This window comes from Rutidosis leptorrhynchoides, chromosome 8, assembly GCF_046630445.1.
Source record: "Rutidosis leptorrhynchoides isolate AG116_Rl617_1_P2 chromosome 8, CSIRO_AGI_Rlap_v1, whole genome shotgun sequence".
Taxonomy (NCBI): domain Eukaryota; kingdom Viridiplantae; phylum Streptophyta; class Magnoliopsida; order Asterales; family Asteraceae; genus Rutidosis; species Rutidosis leptorrhynchoides.
The window spans coordinates 42081085-42101191 of NC_092340.1; the positions used below are offsets into that span (position 1 = coordinate 42081085).

General features: G+C 33.3%; 1 protein-coding gene across 1 annotated transcript in view; it reads left to right on the forward strand.

Annotated features, from left to right (window-relative positions):
• The first annotated feature begins 18308 nt into the window (after positions 1 to 18308).
• The window catches only part of LOC139863347 (G-type lectin S-receptor-like serine/threonine-protein kinase At4g27290), a 32973-nt gene continuing 31174 nt past the window's right edge, over positions 18309 to 20107 (forward strand). The window contains exon 1 of the mRNA XM_071851984.1: positions 18309 to 18333. Within this exon, the coding sequence (XP_071708085.1) occupies positions 18309 to 18333 (25 nt within the window). The remainder of the gene's footprint in view (positions 18334 to 20107) is intronic.

Consider the following 20107-nt stretch of genomic DNA (forward strand, 5'->3'; position numbering starts at 1 on the left):
TCGTATACCGCAATGAGATGGTGAGCCACTGATCATTTACGGAGAGAGATGTACCTCGAAGCTGAACCTCATTAGTTGTGTGAAAGCGCAAAAGATCATGAAGAAGGGACGTCTTGCTGTACTAGCACATGTGAAAACAGTAGAAACTGAAGTGAAGAGTGTGGGTGACGTACGAATTGTGAACGAATTTTCCGATGTCTTTCCAGAGGAATTGCCTGGATTACCGCCACCGAGAGCAGTAGAGTTTCAGATTGATTTAGTGCCAGGAGCTGCACCTGTAGCTCGGGAACCTTATCGACTGACACCTTCAGAAATGCAAGAGTTGCAGAGCCAACTACAAGAACTGCTAGACCGTGGATTCATCCAACCAAGTTTCTCGCCTTGGGGCGCACCTGTTTTGTTTGTGAAGAAGAAGGACGGATCATTTCGCATGTTTATCGACTACCGTGAACTCAACAAATTGACGATCAAGAATCGGTATCCTCTTCCCCGAATTGACGATCTTTTTGATCAACTACAAGGATCGAGCATTTACTCTAAGATCGATTTACGATCCGGTTATCACCAGTTGAGGGTGAAAGAGAGCAATGTGATGAAGATTGCATTCAGAACTCGTTATGGTCATTATGAGTTTCTCGTGATGCCATTCGATTTAACCAACACACCTGCTGTGTTCATGGATCTCATAAATCATGTCTGCAAGCCGTACCTGGATAAGTTCGTTATCGTCTTCATAGATGATATCCTCATCCACTCCAAGAGCGAAGAAGAGCATGAACAACATCTTAGACTAGTACTTGAACTCTTGAGACAAGAGCAACTTTATGCAAAATTCTCCAAGTGTGAATTTTGGTTGAAGGAAGTCCAATTTCTGGGTCATGTTGTGAGCGACCAGGGTATCAAGGTTGATCCCGCCAAGATTGAAGCTATCAGCAAGTGGGAGACCCCCACTACTTCGACTCACATTCGCCAATTTTTAGGCCTCGCCGGTTACTACCGAAGATTTATTGAAGGTTTCTCTCTGATTGCGCGTCCTTTGACCGCACTGACTCACAAAGGGAAGAAGTTCATTTGGGAACCCGAACAGGAATCTGCATTTCAAACCTTGAAGAAGAAGTTAACCACCGCACTTATCTTATCACTTCCTGAGGGCAGTGACGATTTTTTCGTTTATTGCGATGCTTCGAAAAGTGGTTTTGGTTGTGTACTGATGCAACGAACAAAGGTTATCTCTTACGCCTTCCGTCAACTGAAGATTCACGAATGAAATTACACTACTCATGATCTCGAGCTTGGAGCCGTTGTCTTTGCGCTCAAATTGTGGAGACACTATCTTTATGGAACTAAGAGCACTATTTTCACCGATCATAAAAGCCTCCAACACATTTTTGATCAGAAGCAACTGAATATGAGATAGCGTCAATGGATTGAGACCCTGAACGACTATGACTGTGAACTTCATTATCACCCTGGCAAGGCCAATGTTGTAGCTGACGCTTTGAGCCGAAAGGAGAGGATGGCACCTCTTCGTGTTCGGGCACTGAACATCACCATACATTCAAATCTCAACAGCCAGATCCGAGTGGCCCAAGATTAGGCTCTCAAGGAGGAGAATATATCTCATGAACATTTGAACATTCTTGTTTCTCGATTCGAGGTTAGGGATACTGGACTCCGATGTTATGCCGGAAGAATTTGGGTACCTTATTATGGAGATCTACAAAACCTTATATTATATGAAGCCCATAAGTCAAGATATTCGATTCACCCCGAAGCGGGCAAAATGTACCACGACCTTAAAGAACAGTATTGGTGGCCTAATCTTAAGAAGGACGTTGCAACTTATGTTGGTAAGTGTTTGACTTGCTCGAAAGTTAAGGCCGAGCATCAGAGACCTTCTGGGTTACTTCAACAACCGGAAATCCCGCAATGGAAGTGGGAAAGGATAACAATGGATTTCATCACCAAGCTACCAAAGACGGTGGGCGGATAAGATACCATCTGGGTTATCGTTGACCGTCTTACCAAATCTGCACACTTTCTAGCGATGAAGGAAACGGATACGATGGAGAGACTCGCTCAACTATACATCAAAGAGGTTGTATCTAGTCATGGTGTACCTTTATCGATCATCTCAGATCGCGATCCCCGTTTTGCTTCTAGATTTTGGCGTTCTTTGCAAGAAGCCATGGGAACTCGTCTAGACATGAGTACTGCATATCATCCACAGACCGACGGACAAAGCGAACGCACGATTCAGACTTTGGAGGACATGTTGCGTGCATGTGTCATTGATTTCGAAAAGGCTTGGGAAAGGCATTTGCCGCTAGCCGAATTCTCTTACAACAACAGTTATCACTCGAGTATTAATGCCGCACCTTTTCGAAGCATTGTATGGCTGCAAATGCCATTCTCCTATTTGTTGGGCCGAGGTAGGCGAAAAGAAAATCACCGGACCCGAGGTAGTACACGAAACAACGGAGAAGATCACTCAAATTCAAGCGAGACTTAAGACGCCCCGTGATCGTCAAAAGAGTTATGCTAACCGTAAATGTAAAGACTTTGAATTCAACGTGGGTGACCGTGTAATGTTGAAGGTTGCACCTTGGAAGGGTGTGATCCTTTTTGGAAAACGTGGAAAGTTAAACCTACGATATATTGGTCCTTTTGAAATTTTGGAACGTATTGGACCCGTTGCTTACCGTTTGGATCTTCCAACTCAATTGAGCTCAGTTCATCCTACCTTCCACATGTCAAACTTGAAGAAGTGTCTTGCTGCACCGGAACTTGTCATAGCACTGGAAGAACTTACCATTGACGACAAACTCCACTTCGTGGAAGAGCCTGTTGAAATTATGGACCGTGAGGTCAAAACTTTGAAACGCAACAAGATTCCGATCGTCCGAGTGCGATGGAATGCCAAACGAGGACCTGAGTTTACCTGGGAGCGAGAGGATCAAATGATGCAGAAGTATCCTCACCTTTTCCCAACTCCTCCATCTACCTCAGCTTAAAATTTCAGGACGAAATTTTCTTTAACAGGTGGGTAATGTAATGACCCTGGATTTTCCAACGTTTAATTAATAATATTTATTATTAATGCTTGTGTTTAATGAATGTATTTTTGTACATTTACTTGCTACCGTACTTGACTTTTATTTGCCCGACACGTCTTTGTGACACATGAACTTTTCACGAATAATATTTTCAAATATTATTTACATTTATGATTAATTTTTATTAATCATTTTAATTAACTAGGGTTACTAGTTAATTACTTGGGCTTTATTGGATTAATTTGTTAACTACTTGAACTTGGGCTTTTAATAATGTTATTGGACTTAGAAGTCCACCCTACACACTTAAATGGACTTGTTAGCCCATCTTTCATGTAAGTATTACATTTAGACTTAACTAGATTATTTAGTGCTTATGGAATCTAGTTACAAGTTTACTTACACCATTTTCCAACACCATGCAACCTTATTACCATCTTTTTGAGCCAAATACATGAAGTAACTTGTGGATTTTTCCCTTCCCCTTCCTTTGTGTAAACCGTCGGCCAAACTAGGATACAAGGGAGGTTTTGTTTCATTTTTGCATTACTTACTCACTTGTATTCTTCACATTTCACACACACACTTTTACTTGCTCTCATTTCCTCTCAACTTTTCTCTCAAAGTGTGAGTTTCTTTCAAGACTTTCTCCTTCTTTTTCTTGTCTCTAAACCGAAACATAATCATCCATTTCATCATCATTCTTTTACTTGTTTCATGTTGTTGTTTAATTACTTGTAGTTGTTGTTTCCTTACTACTTATTAAGAATCAAACTCTTTAGTTTGTTCTTCATTTTATCTTGTATTACAAGAACAAACAAGAACCTAAACTTCCTAGTTTATGGGTCTACATTTAATGTTTTGAAAGATTGAAAGTTTATGAGTTGTAAATCATTACTTGTGTTCATGTTTGTAAACTTAAAGTTTACTTTCTTAAGGATCAAGCCTTGGCTTGATTCTTTCCAAGTATGAACAACCATAAACTTAGTACTTGTAGATATAATTTATTTCTTCATTTTGTACATGTATCAATTCATGTTTGTTGGTTAAATGGTTAAGTATTACAAGTTAATCTTGATCTCATACTTTCTTGAACTAAAAGCTAACTTTATAAGTTCAAGAACATGGAAGTATAACTTTCTAGTTATAACTTCATATACTTGTGATGGATCTAAGTTCTATAGCTTATGGTCTACTTAATATCATAAACAAAAGCTTGAAAGCTTACATACACTTTACAAGATGCAAATCTAAGTTTTATAACTTATGGATTCATGAAAGTAAAGATTTATGTCCTATAACTTAGGATTTAATTTAATAACTTTAGATCTAGACTTTTGGGTCTTGGATCTTCAAGATCTAACTAAGAACTATGTTCTACAACTTAAGATCTTGATTAGTTAGTTTACTTTTAAGTTTGTAGCTTAATATTACTTTTAGAGTTCATGTATGTGTCGGATCTAAGATCTTGATGTAACTTTGGTTTATCAAACTACTTGCAACACTTAATTGAGTTGTGCTACTTATCTTAGACTTACACTTGTGTTATGATGGTCAAACCTTGGTTAATATGATGCAAACACATCAACGAATTGTACACTTGAAGCTATACGCATCAAGGATGAGAACCGTGATGAGCATCGAGCACCAAGAACCCACCGGAACACACTGTTTACTATTTTCTGGAACTTATCAGAATACCTGGGCTACTGTAGAGTTTATTTTCAGTTATATCTGTTCGAATAGATAATTTTTCGTTTAAGACTCATCTTAATCCGAGTTACGGTTTAGGATCTATGGCCCTCCTAACGTCACTATGTTCTTTTAACGTTGTGCTGAAAATTCTGACCTACTCGCACTTAAACCGTCGCCACGGTCAAACAAAGATGAGTTAGCTTCTGGAATTTTTACCACAACTAAAGAACTCATATACGGAGCCATGGCCACTGGTCTCACCTTATTTCAGTAGGTATAGAGGCCGTGGTGACTGATCGAAGTCAGCCTTTGTTTTGAACTCTTTACTTGATTGAAAACTTACTTTGCCCTTTTGACTTAATGATGAATGATGATGATACTTAAGACCTAATTTACATACATTTAAACCTATTGGAACGATTTACTGACTTAGTAACTTTTGACTTAGGTTGAGGACTTTCCGGACCTACATACTTGCTTACTTTCCTAACCAAATTTACTACTACTTTACCACTGTGAGTTATAGCATCCCTTTTTACTTTAACTATTTTGGGAACTGAGAATACATGCGCATTTTATGTTTTACATACTAGGCACGAGTACTTAAACTTTATATATGTGTGGGTTATACAACGGCATAAACTTTCCCCTTAGCTCGGTAACGTTTAGTCATTGGTTTTTGAACCGGTGAACGCGAATCTTAGATATGGATCCATAGGGTTTGACATCCCCACTCGGGCTAGTAGCACTAGCATTTTACGGGTGTTTAATACTTCGTAAACATACGCACTCGCCAAGTGTACTTTCAGGGGGTTATAAACGTTAAGTTAGTTACCAAGTGCCCACGGTTAAACATATACTTTACATACTGTTTTGAAACGCTCTTTGTAGCACTGAAATCTCGTGGCCTACCTTACATACTGTTATACTTAAACTATAGCTCACCAACCTTTGTGTTGACATTTTTAAGCTTGTTTTTCTCCGGTGCTTAAGGTTGCTTCCGCTGTTGTACTAGTCATGCCTCGTAGACTTCCGATGTGCTTTACTAGAGATGTCACCGCATGAAACACTTTATCTTGCATTCAAACTTTAATACTTTTGAAATAATGATTTGTAACGACCTAAGGGTCACGCACTATTATCTTTGCTTCTATTCATAAAAGCATACTTTTGATGTAAAACATTCGATGTTAGTTATGACGTCACCTTTTATCATGAATGCAAACTTGTTTTGAAAACGCATATAGTGTTTGACCTTGTAATGATCCTGTTGTTGATGGTTCGTGCATGTTGATTTAGTACAGGGAATCACAGAGTTGGTAAAACAATATGCTTCTTACCAATCGTTTTTGTTGGTTCAACGGTTTTGGTTGGTGGAGATTTAGACTTTCGACTCACAAAGGTGATCGATTTTTCATTATTACTAAGTGTCATTCTACCCTCTCTTACATCAAATAACGCCCCGGTGGATGCTAAGAATGTTTGACCTAAAATTAAAGGAATGTTTGGGTCCTCTTCTATGTCAATGATAATAAATTCGACTAAAAAGGTTAAATTACCCACTTGAACGGGTAGGTCGTCAGCAATTCCAGCTGGGTTCTTAATGGTTTGATCAAAGAGTCGAACACTCATTTCCATTGGACTTAACTCACCTACTCCTAATCTCTTATATAATAAAAGAGGCATAACACTCACACTTGCACCTAAATCTGCTAGTGCATCATACATGACACAATCACTAAGTAGACAAGGAACAATAAATTCACCCGGATCACCCAACCTGGGTGGAAGTTTTGGTGAAACTGTCTTCGTCGGGTTTATCTTTACGGTTTTTGTTTCTTGTACTTTCTTATTCTTCTTCTTCTTTCCAGAGGTATCACAAACTTTATTACCTATTACCTTCTCATACTCAACTCCTTTTCTTGGAAACGGGATGGTTGGTTTGTATGGTGCCACCACTGGCTTTACATACTCGGGTGGTGGTGGTGGTGTAACTTCTTCATTGTTACTCACATCGAAAACCTTCCCATCTTCTGGAGCTGGATTTTCAGAATTTGTTGAAACCATATTAACATTCTCATTCCGAGGATTTACTTCAGTATTACTCGGTAGCTTTCCTTGATCCCTCTTACTCATCATGCTAGCAAGAGTACCTACGTTTTTTCTAGATTCAAAATGGAAGCTTGTTGAGTTCTTAATGACTGATCAAACCTCTCAATTTTTTTGGATTTGAGATGTAATAAATTGTGTTTGAGATTCCATTAGCTTTGCCATCATTTCTTCTAGATTTAACTTTTTCTCTTCGATTTGTTGTGGTGGTTTATACAAGATAGGTTTTTGTTGATTGAAAGTGTTGTTTTGAGTTGGTTGGTTATTCGAACCTTGTTGGTTGTACGAGTTATTGTTGGGTCCATTTGGATTGTAAAGAATATTTTGATTTCGATTGAAGTTCGGCCTTGGAGGTTGATAATTATTTTGATAATTATTTCCCAGCCTTTGGTTCATGTAGGAAACATTCTCACGTTGTTCTATCGTTTGCTCAATGTGACAATCTTTCATTAACTGTGGTCCACCGCATTGTTCACAACTGATTCGTATTGCGTGAATATCTTTAGTCATCTTTTCCATTCATCTCTCGAAAGCATCTATTTTTGCGGAAACGAAATCAAAGTCATGGCCAGAATCGGCTCTAGCCGCTTTAGATGATCGAAAAATATCTTTTTCTTGATGCCACCCATGTGAGTGGGAAGCAGTGTTATCAATAATTTTGTAAGCTTCAGTTGCGGTTTTCTTCATAATGGAACCAGCAGCTGCTATGTCGATGTCTTTTCTTGTAGTGATGTCGCATCCTTGATAGAATATTTGTACTATTTGATAAGTGTCTAAACCATGTTGCGGACATCCTCTCAATAACTTTCCAAATCTTGTCCACGCCTCATATAGAGTTTCATTTGGCTTTTGTGTGAACGTAACTATTTCTCCTTGAAGTCTCACGGCTTTAAATGCCGGAAAGAATTGTTTAAGAAATTTTTCAACTAAGACATCCCATGTATCAATCGCCCCTTCAGGTAACGATTCTAACCAATCTTTGGCTTCTCCCTTTAAAGTCCAGGGAAATAACATGAGATAGATCTGTTCATCCTCAACTTCTCTGATTTTAAATAGAGTACAGATCCTATTAAAGGTACGAAGATGTTCGTTTGGATCTTCTTTTGGCGTACCACTATATTGGCATTGATTAGTTACCATGTGTAGGATTTGTCCCTTAATTTCATAATCTAACGCATTAATGTCTGGCTTAATAATGGCGTGACCTTGGCTAGTGCGTGTAGCTCTCATTCGGTCTTCCATACTTAGAGGTTCTAGATTTTCCATTATTGAATTTGTTGAATCTGAATCACTAGAGGATTCTGATTTAATGGTTTCTTCCTCAACAATCTCTGGATGAGTAATTTGTGGTTCAGGAGGAATGATTAGTGGTTCAGGATCTCTAAATTGTCCCTGAATATCCTCCGGATTCTCAATTGTGAGGTCGGGTTCAAAAAATGGATTATCGGAAATTTGAATTGGAGTACTTGTTTGACTAGATGATAATTCTAAAGAAAAATCAACGGCGACAATATTGGCTAGATGTCTTGATCGAGTTACAGGTGGTGAACGTATGAAAGGTGGTGAACGTTTAGCTCGGTGCATTCACAGAATATCCTATTAGTTATAAAATTAAAAATTATATAAGTTATCAAATTAATAGACTTTTCTGATTTTGCCCAAGTTTCGAATAGCCAATAGATGCAGCAGGTAGCCAGGACCCTTTAAATCGGAAGCCCACAACTCGCCACTAACAAATCCAACTATTACTACGAACCAGAAAATTTGGATGTCTATCAATTTAACCGCTTAAAATAATTTTTCGTCAAAATTTTGAAGATAAAATCTATGTCCTAAAAACTAGAGCGTAGAAATGGAAAGAAAAAAGAAGCGCGTCGAAAAACGTCAAAAAAAAAGGAAAAAAGAAAACCGTCGAAACTTAAAAGTCTAAAAACTAAATCTAAAAGTTGCGCCTAAAGGTATTAAAGCTTAAAAGGAAATCTATATCCAAAACGGCAATAACTTAAATAGGGCACTAAAATCTAATAAATATTTAAGCGATAATCAACGTCGTAAAATTCTAAAGCGCCTAAGTCTTAATTTAAAGAAAAAGCACTTAAGGGATTTTACGGCAAAGCCTAAAAATTTAAAAATAAAAATAACTACGGCAAAAACTATATTTAAAACTAATTACGGACAAAAAATTATAAAATTACGAATTAAACGATTAAAATATACAATTTATAAAAAGATATAAAAAATGATAAAATTACAATTTTATAAAAATATTATTTTTATATTACTATTTTATAAAAGTATTAATTTTTATATATTAATAAAACTAAATAAAACTTAATATTACAAATTAATTAATAAACTAAAACTAAATATTAAATAATTAAACCCTAATCTTAATTATTAATAATAATAATAATTAATTACAACCCTAATTCGACGGATCCAATGTTTCAAGCCTGTCAAGTCACTCCATGCGATCGCATGGAGTGCTAGTTATAAAGTCATGCGGTCGCATGACCTGCGGATCCAGTTCAAATATTAGGCTGCTACAGTATCGGGCTCGTATACTTTTTTACTTTTTTTTCTCTGTTTTTAATTTTATATAAAATATTTATATTTATATAAAATAAATTAAAAACTTATATTTTAAAAACTAAAATAGAAATAGAAATAGAAATACTTTATAATTTTATATATTTTAAACAAACTCTTAAAAATATATATATATCGTTTTTATTTTTATATATTTTTTTGTATTTTTAATATTTAAAACATATTTTTACAGAAAAAATTACAACTTATTAAAAATCTTTTATATATATATATATATATATATAGCGTTTCGCTTTCGGGTCCCTGGCAGCAGCGCCAAAAACTTGATGTTTAAGTAGAGTGGGTTACGAAATAGTTATATATTTATTATGAAATACTATTAAATACGATACAATTTTACACAAGTTATTTATTTATTTATAGAGTGGATATACCTAAACCTTGCTGCAACACTTATAGGCAGTGTACCTAATCGTACATTACTGTAGTTTTTAGTAAGTCCGGTTCGTTCCGTAGGGAGCTAGCCAAGTTTAACGCTATATTTTTAAAACTATATTTGTATAAATAATATTATTATTATTATAAAAAGGGGGTTTTACCGTTTAATGATCGGTTTGTCGATTTTAAATAAAGCGTAAAGATAAATGACGATAATATAAATGACAGAATTTAAATTGCGATAAAGTAAATTACAGTAATTAAAATGATAGTAAATAAAGGTACGATGAAATATGAAATAAAAGTATTATGCTTATTTAAACTTCCGTAATCATGATGTTTGACGTTTTGATTTTAATTTATTACCCTGTGTTAATTGTCTTTTGTCCTAGATTATTTGATACCTATTTGGTTTTTGTCCATAATAGTCCATCGGTCATAATTATAAAATGCTCGTCAAATTAACCTTATTCCCGAAGTCAAATATTCCAACTAATTAGGGATTCGAACTGTAACAAGGTTTTAATACTTTGTTTAATGATTACACTAGGTTATCGACTACGTGTAATCCAAGGTTTTATTACTTTGTTAACAATTACACCAATTATCCTTGTATGTAATCCACCCCTGTTTTAATGAGATATGAATATTAATTTATCCACTTGATCAGAATGAATAATCAATTACCCAACCCGAATAATTAATTAAATGATCGTAAAAGATGTCGTATAAACATCACTAAATAGAACATACATAATCATTTTAATAATTATTAGATTAACTAATTTGAATATAGGTTCGACAGGTTCCAATGAGTTGTCATTCGATTAGACAATACCCCCTATCTATTAATAGTCAATAGTCCAATGTCCACAAGTGTCGGTCTTTTGTCCAAACCTTAATTATGGTACAAAATCTAATAACCCAATCTTAATTTTTAGTCTAACATCACGATTACTTTGGCTCAAATAAGCATAATAATAACTTAGTTACGAGACATTAATTTAAAGAGGAAGAACATAGCTTACAGTGGTGATTAATCGCGTAGCGTTGCACGGACAGAATTTCGACTTAAAACCCGTAAAACATTCTTAAAATAACCTTATTATTATTAACTTAAAATTAAACTTTAAATTATAAATAAATATATATATATATATATATATATATATATATATATATATATATATATATATATATATATATATATATATATATATATATATATATATATATATATATATATATATATATATATATATATATATATATATATATATATATTTACGTTACATATGAAGGAAAAGAAAAAGGTGTGTTTTACTCGTCGAAAAATGCTGAATTTATAGGACCTGACCAGTTTTCTGGCTTCATGTGATCGCATGAAGAATGGTCTTCCTGGCCATGCGATCGCATGGCCAGCTAGATCAGGCCACCTACTTTTGTTTTCTAGTTTTGCCGACGTTTTATTATATAATATAATATATATATAATTTTAAGAATTATTTATATATTATATTATATTTATGTGCATAGTTGACTTGTAATTTTAGCTCTGTTGCGTCGCGCGTTGATAGTTGACTCTGGTCCCGGTTTCGGATTTTCGAACGTCCTTTCGTACGCGGAGATATCTTGTACTTTGCGTTTCGCGGCTTGTACTCTTGTAATTTTTAGACGTTTCTCATCAATAATTCGAACCACTTGGATTGTACTTTGTACTTTTTAGCTTTTTGGTCATTTGCGTCTTCAAATCGTCATTTTCTTCTTTTGTCTTCGCACTTATTTATTTAAACGAATATTACATAAAAATAGAACAATTGCAACTAAAAGCTTTACATATTGGAAGGATATTGTGCCTAAATATATGTTCATTTGGAGCACTATCAGTAAGAATGTTTTCCTGACGAATATGAGTTAAATAGAGTTTTATTACTGTTGAGTAATATGGATAAGATAATTCGATTACTCGAAGAGTATAAGTGAAGCTATCTCAAAAGTTTGAAATAAAGAAATGGAGATTCGTCTTAACTTTTGACGTAGTCATGATTGATTTCCGGAATTCCAGGGATTTAAAGATAATCTTCGAATCTATAAAGATTTGATTCTTCGGTAATTAAGGAAATTAGAATCCTCTTTGATTAAATGCGTTAATCTGTCACGATTGCTCTGTTTGATATTTCACTATAAATTCACCCTCTTCGTTTCCTTTATATTTTGGAGTTCCATCCTTTTGTTTTCTCTTCCCGACTTTAAGTCAAGCGAATAATGGTCCAGAATTTGTAGGTATGGAGTTTCGAGTGAACATGACTAATGTTCTAAGAGAGAGATTGTAATAGCACGATCTTGATTGGTTAAATTACCAGAATTCAAGAGAAAGATAGATCTATCAGGAAAATATGTTCTCGATATGTTTGGAGATTAGGTAGAATGTAAGAGTCGTGTAACATGGCACATGATAACGTTAGGGTCTATGAATCATCACGTTCCATTAGAAACTCATCATGTCTTACTGTAATATAATTACGTTGATCAAGTGTCATTATATTAACGGAACTCATGCTTCAGTTCCCAACACTACTTCAAAAACATTCATACTTTAAATTCGAATTTTTTTTTTTTAGAATTTAGAAACTAAAATAGTTTCCTTTCTGATGTGACACTGATATCGCGAAAAGATAAATGATTTCAGATAAGAATAGTTATGACAATATCTTCAGAAATATCGAGGATATTTATAATGAAAGATACGATGATATTTTAGAATCTCTAATATCGATGGATGATGAAGTTTGTCTAAAAAAGTGTAGAGTCAGGAGAAATGTATTCGTTAATGACTTCAACAGATACTGGATCATTTGGATTTTTTGAAGACAGGTTTAATCTTTGAGATTTGTCCACAGCCTCATACATGGTTTGCTCAATTCGTTTTCCAGTTTCAACTTTTCTGAGCTTTACCAACACACTATTCTTTACCATCAAACTTTTGACAGTTACGATTGTCTATAGTTTCTGCTGCTTCATTCAGCTTTTTCAAAATTCGGTGTATTAATTCGTAAACTGGGTGCTTTTCAGAATTTCAGAATTGCAGATCAAAATTCTAAGAGGTAAATGTTATATGCATACATATAACTATTGATGTAGAAACGCGGCGAGATTTAAAATATTGATTGCTGATTACCAGAAATTGATATGGCAATTCTTGTTACAAGATGTGGATGAGTATATGACAGGGTTCCGATGAACGTAATGATTTTTCGGAAAGTAAAAGATTAATGGTGTTGCTGGTAAGTTTACTGCTAATGTGGTGGAATATAAACGGTTCCCCGATAACGATGACGAAAGGCAACTTATATATCACGGTTATAATAAGGCTAATCTGAATGAAAGTCGAAGTTGATTTGCTGGAGCTGTGACAAAATTGGCTAATTTGGAAAGGGATTGCAAAGTTATTTTCGGTAATACAACACCAAAGGAGCTAGCACAGATACGTGTTAAACGTTTATTCAGGTGCCGAGAGTTTTTCAGGTGCATAACTATATGCATAAATCTTTCTTCTTGTAGATGAATTACGGTTGATTCATCCTCTCGATTGAGGTATTTTCAAGGATCATGAAAAGGTTGAACGTAGATTGAAATCGTCAAGATACAAATGAGGTTTACGATGAAATCAAGTGGCAAACTTGAAGAATTGTTTAGTTTCATACATTATAATCAATATTTTAATTCATTTTAATTGTCCAATGTTGGTAGTCCACAGTTAATAGTCCACAGTTAGCAATTCAATAATTCATATATTGTTTAATATATAATATTCGAATTAATTAATACGTATCGTGACCCATTGTATACATGTCTCAGACTCGATCACAACTCAAAGTATATATATTATTTTAGAATCAACCTCAACCCTGTATAGCTAACTCGGGCATTACTGCATATAGAGTGTCTATGGTTATTTCAAATAATATATATAGATGCGTCGACATGATATGTCAAAACCTTGTATACGTGTCCCGATATTTAAAGTGCGTAAAATAAATAACAGAAATTAAATGACGATAAATAATATTGCGAGAATATAAATTGAGATAAATAAATTGCGATAAATAAAATCTAATCAGTTAGCTAGGAACAGTTAGCGTGGATTCTTAACAAAATTCTTCTCATTGTTAAATTGTTTGTTTCTAACAAATTTTATTTTGTCCAATGTTTTCTTCATTATGCCACTTGTTGGATTCTGAAAAGTCAAAATCCAATTATGAAATTGAATGAAAATGGTTACTCTGTGGTGAACGGATTCGTATAGCTGTGGGTGTAAGTAGGATAGTAAATGACTGTTGAATCATATTCAAAGAATGTTCAGTGTAACTTATTAATGTGAAATCTAAATATTCCTCGGGTATTACCTACCCGTTAAAATATTTTGCACCATTAACAGTTTGTCCAAAAGAATTTGTATTTACAATCTTTATGAAAACATATATACATATATATTTTCTTCAGATGTAATCATAGATTTAATGAATTAATAGGATATTAATCGCATTTCTTTTCGGTTTGAGCTAGAATACATAATCTCTAAAACATTAGAGATTACATAATCGCCATAAAGAATGAAGGTAATTGATGTAGAATGATACGTAGAACGATGATTATACTCGAGTTACAGAATAAGATGTTGAGGCATGTGATGTTGAAACTTGGGTTGTTGGAGGTACTGTTGGTGCCGGTGATGTTGCTGAAGCTCGTAACTTTTGCACCATATTCTCCAAATTAATTACTCGAGCACGAAGTTCGTTGAATTTTTCTATTACCCCGGAATGATTGACGGTTGGAACGAGCGGATGAATAAGGTTCAGAATTTGGGATATCATATAATCGTTGTGGGATATCCTAGCAATGAGGGTGAATATGGTGTTTTGTACAGGTTCGCCAGTAAGTGCTTCAGGTTCTTCACCAAAAGGTGAATTCGGTTGGTGGAAGTGATCGCCTTCTTCGCGTCTCCATTGATTAAGTCGACTACGAACCCATCCCCAATTCATCCAGAATTGATGAAGGCTGATTGGTTGATTCATTTCGGTCACACTGCTTTCGGAGTTCGAGTGAAACTCCATATCAGAATAGCTGTCGGAATCCGAAGAACTTGAACTAGTGGCGAGTTCCATTTCGTACGATTGAATAAAGAATTTTTCGATATGAAATGATTTCCGGCTATCGGGTGGTATTCTAATTATATAGAATACCTATATATAGAACTAAAGAATTCGTAGATTACGGAGGAATTTACGTAATATGCCAGACAAAGTTTACAGTAACAGATACGTTAAGATATGAATTAGCAGATACGCTAAGATATGAATCTTGTCTATACACTATTCATGCAATCAATGCAGTAAGATGTGTCTAGACTAAGAATGATAAGCAAATGATTCCCTAAGAATGATAAGCAGGAAATTTTCGACACGAAATGATAAGAAAAACTTTTGACATGCAGACACGGTCGAAGTCCAGACTCACTAATGCATCTAAACAACTTTCGGTTAGACACACTAATGCAAGACCTGGTTTGCTAAGACCACCGCTCTGATACCACCTATAACGACCCGTCCTAATCCATCTGGATGAATACATTACATTTGGTTACATCGCGAGGTACTTGACCTCTATATGATACATTTTACAAACATTGCATTCGTTTTTAAAAGACAAACTTTCATTACAATGAAAGTTGACGGCATGCATACCATTTCATAATACATCCAACTATAATTAACTTAATAATAATCTTGATGAACTCAATGACTCGAATGCAACGTCTTTTGAAATATGTCATGAATGGCTCCAAGTAATATCTCTAAAATGAACAAATGCACAGCGGAAGATTTCTTTCATACCTGAGAATAAACATGCTTTGAAGTGTCAACCAAAAGGTTGGTGAGTTCATAAGTTTATCGTAAACAATAAAATTCATTATTTTGATAGACCACAAGATTCAAATACAGTACACCTATCTCGTGTACGAAACCATTTTTCAAAATGCTTAGCAGAGTAGGTTCGTATCCTTTTCTCCCGGGTAGGTTACCTCGCGATTTTTAAATAATCGTGCACATATCTCGTGCACAAAACTAATACACATAACGTGTGTATAAAAATCATTCTCTCGATACATAACATTCATTTCGATTTCATTGCTCAACATGGTAACCGACCTTAACATATAATGCGCATCAATAATATCCCCAAAACAGAACATCTCGTCTGTATAATATACAAACTTCGAAGTACTAAACCCACACCCACTAGCTCTTCCGTCTAGTGAACATTCTGGGTAGGGGTGTTAAACCCGGTAGCTACCTTTAGGATTCGCGTGAATTAGGGCCATACCCGATTCTAATTCTTAGGTTACCAAGCAATGATAATTAGGAGAAAAATATTCACATCAATTGGTGACAATTATCATGTCCACATAATTCAATAATAATCCACAGAACTTCTGTCTGCATAATAATTCATTTGAGGAATGTTTTGCTTGTGTCTATCTCGTCAAACATTTATAAAATCATTTCATGTATTCTCAGTTCAAAATATATTTCAAAAGCATTTAATAAAGCAATTGTAAAAACAGCGCATGTATTCTCAGTTCCAAAAATGTAAAGAGTAAAAGGGAGCAAATGAACTCACAATACTGTATTTTGTAGTAAATATATGCATACGACGGAACTGAACAATACAAGGTTGGCTTCGGATTCACGAAACTATATCAAGTATATATATTAACACATATATTTGTAATCGAACAAATTTATGTATTATTAGTGATATGATTTATATACTTTATTGATTCTTTTATTAATATTAATATAATAAATTCTTATTAAAGTAGTTTAATTATAATATTTATCATTCACTAATAATATTAAGAACTTATATTAAGGTTTATTTGATAAATATATATATATATATATATTAGTTAATATAATTTATATATAGTTTAATTAATATCAATTTAATGATAAAATATAGTATTATGTAATATAATTGTAATGTATTTTATATAAAAATATATATTGGCAATATCAATAATAATAATAATAATAATAATAATAATAATAATAATAATAATAATAATAATAATGATAATAATAATAATAATAATAATAATAATAATAATAATAATAATAATGATAATGATAATGATAATGATAATAATAATAATAATAATAATAATAATAATAATAATAATAATAATAATACTAATAATCTTAATACTAATGATAATAATAATAATATTACTAATAATGATATTCATAATAACAATGATAAAAATAATGATATTTATAATAATAATAATAATAATAATAATAATAATAATAATAATAATAATAATAATAATAATAATAATAATACTTTTACTAATAATGATCTTTTTAACAATAATAATAACAACAATAATATCAATAATGTTAATAGTAATACTAATTGTAATAATGATAATAATAATAATAATAATAATAATAATAATAATAATAATATTAATAAATAATAATCATAATAATAATGATAATAATAATAATAATAATAATAATAATAATAATAATAATAATAATAATAATAATAATAATAATAATAATAATAATAATAATAATAATAATAATAATAATAATAATAATAATAATAATAATAATAATAATAATAATAACAATAATATATACCTATTAGAAATGGAAATTGGGCGGCTTAACAGATCGAAGATAGCAGACACGTAGGAGAAGAAGAAATCACGATTCAAGGTTTCATCAATTCAATAATCAAACAATCGATCAAAAGACAATCACCAATATTTAGTTGGTCATCGATTGATTTGTTCGATCAGGAGAAGAACCCAGTCACAAGAACATGAACCGTGAAGATCACACCCGTCATCATCAACCTTCATCATCAATTAATCAAGTAATCGGTTCATCAATCGATCCAGTAGGTAATCGATTCTTTGGATATTCTATTAATTTCTATAATCCCTCTATTTATTTTCTGAACTTTTTAAATGGATCAAACATGAATAGTAATAACAGGGGTTCTTGAAGGGTTTGTTTGAATTGTAACAGAAGTAGAAACGGATACAAGCAGCAGGTTTATTTGGATTGTAAATAGAAATAGGAACATGTTGCAGCAGTATTCGATCGATGTGGTGATTGTAATGTGTCATGTTCGAGTAACAGTAAACAACGAAGAAGAATTGCAAGTTTTTCATAGGTTAATGAATGATGAAAATTGGTGGTGATATTCGTTCCAACAGAAACAGACTGGTGGCAGTTTAATAGGGTTTGATTCATAGCTTGTTTGGAACAATATGGGTGTTATGTGGCCTGCAAATGAGCAGCAGTAACAACAACAACAATATCACCATCTTTGTTATTGCTAATCATTATCATCGTATTTTGACAAAATATATGCATAGACATGAAAATAGAAGCTGCAGTTGCAGGTATATAAATGATGACCTGGGTGGTGGTTTACGATGGTGTTTGGTGTGGCTGTATACAGAAACCAGAAACGTATAGCAGCTGCAGTACATCGAATAGAAACAAGTAGTTTATGTGGTGGTTTGATGATGGTTTATGGTGGTCGTCCACAGCTGAACCAGAAGTAGGATTAGCAGTCTTCGAACAGTAGAAGGCTCCATGGTGGTGGTGTTGTACAGAAACGAAAAAAAACAACTGCAAGTGGGTTTTATTTTGGTTGTGATTTTATAATGATTATGGTGGTGGTTTGTTGGTATTGTGGTGACGGTTTGAACCATTAAAACAATAGTAGGAGTCTTCGATCATATAGAGATATAAGGTGATAGCAGGCAGTTAGTTTTGAGGATTAAAAAGAAGGTGGTACGTGGCTGCAATATGGATTTGACAGAAACAAGAAAGGAAAGTGGTGGTGGTTTTGAGGTGAAAGTGGTGGTGCTTCAAGGATTTTCTCGGTGGTGGTTGATGGAGATGCTTGGGAAGAAGAAGAATAGAAATGGGTTTTGAGTTGGTTGCCTCTCTCTCTCTGCGTGTGTATACATATATTACATATATTTAAGATTGATATAGTGAGAAAAGAATAAGCAGAAACAGTGATCACAATTATTATTATCTAGTTGTTTTAAGAACTTGGTGATTGAGCAAGTGGGTATATTGTAAAAAGTAATTCAAAGAAACGAAATATATATAAAGACATAAATCCCATGTGCACACAACATAAAATATTAAAATATTTGTTAGCAGCTCCTCTTTAAATTATTATGCCGACAGTTTTCACGGACTATTATTTCATACTCCGTTGTTACTCAGTGGTGAATAAAAGTGTTCAGAAAAATCCCATATTTTTAAATTAACTATATCTATTTATTTTGGTCATTATGGTGTAAAATTCGATCATTAACTATTTAAAATTATTAAACAAAAATTAACTCACTGTTCGCGCTCAATTCTAGGTAAAATATGAAAAGTTTTCAAATTTAACAATTCGTTCCTAAATACATTTTTAATAACCCTATAATTTATATAACTCATTTTCGGATCACCGTTTATTTTAAAATAATATAAGTTCATATTAAACTTGTTTAGTATCCATTGAATCATCAAACGAGTATTACAATCTTTTAATATTTATTTATAATATACTTTATTTATATATAGATATGTTTTAAATAATAATTATTATAATGTCCTATTTTTATTTTATTAAATAGCAATAAATATAATATTTCAAATTATATTTCCAATTGCTATTTATATATATACACACATATCTATTTACAATTAATTATTCATGAATCGTCGGAAACAGTCCAAGGTCAAATGAATTTATGAAACAGTTCAAAATTATTGAGACTCAACCTAACAGACTTTGCTTATCTTGTCGAAATCATATAAAGATTAAGTTTAAATTTGGTCAAAAATTTCCGGGTCGTCACAGATACTAACCGGTTACATAACTTAAAGTTCCCCTTGGTTCTAGCATCGCGAATCCATTTAATAAGGTTCTTCATTGAACTATTAATAACGGAGTCATTTAATTTTGTATCAACAACGGGGTTTTTTGTTATCAGGTCATCATTAGGTGTTGCTTCATCTTCCCCACACTTAGATGTTTTATTATTGTTAAGCACTACCGTTGGAGTTGGTAAAACAATATGCTTCTCACCGATCGTTTTTATTGGTTCAACGGTTTTGGTTGGTGGAGATTTAGACTTTCGAATCACAAAGGTGACCGATTTG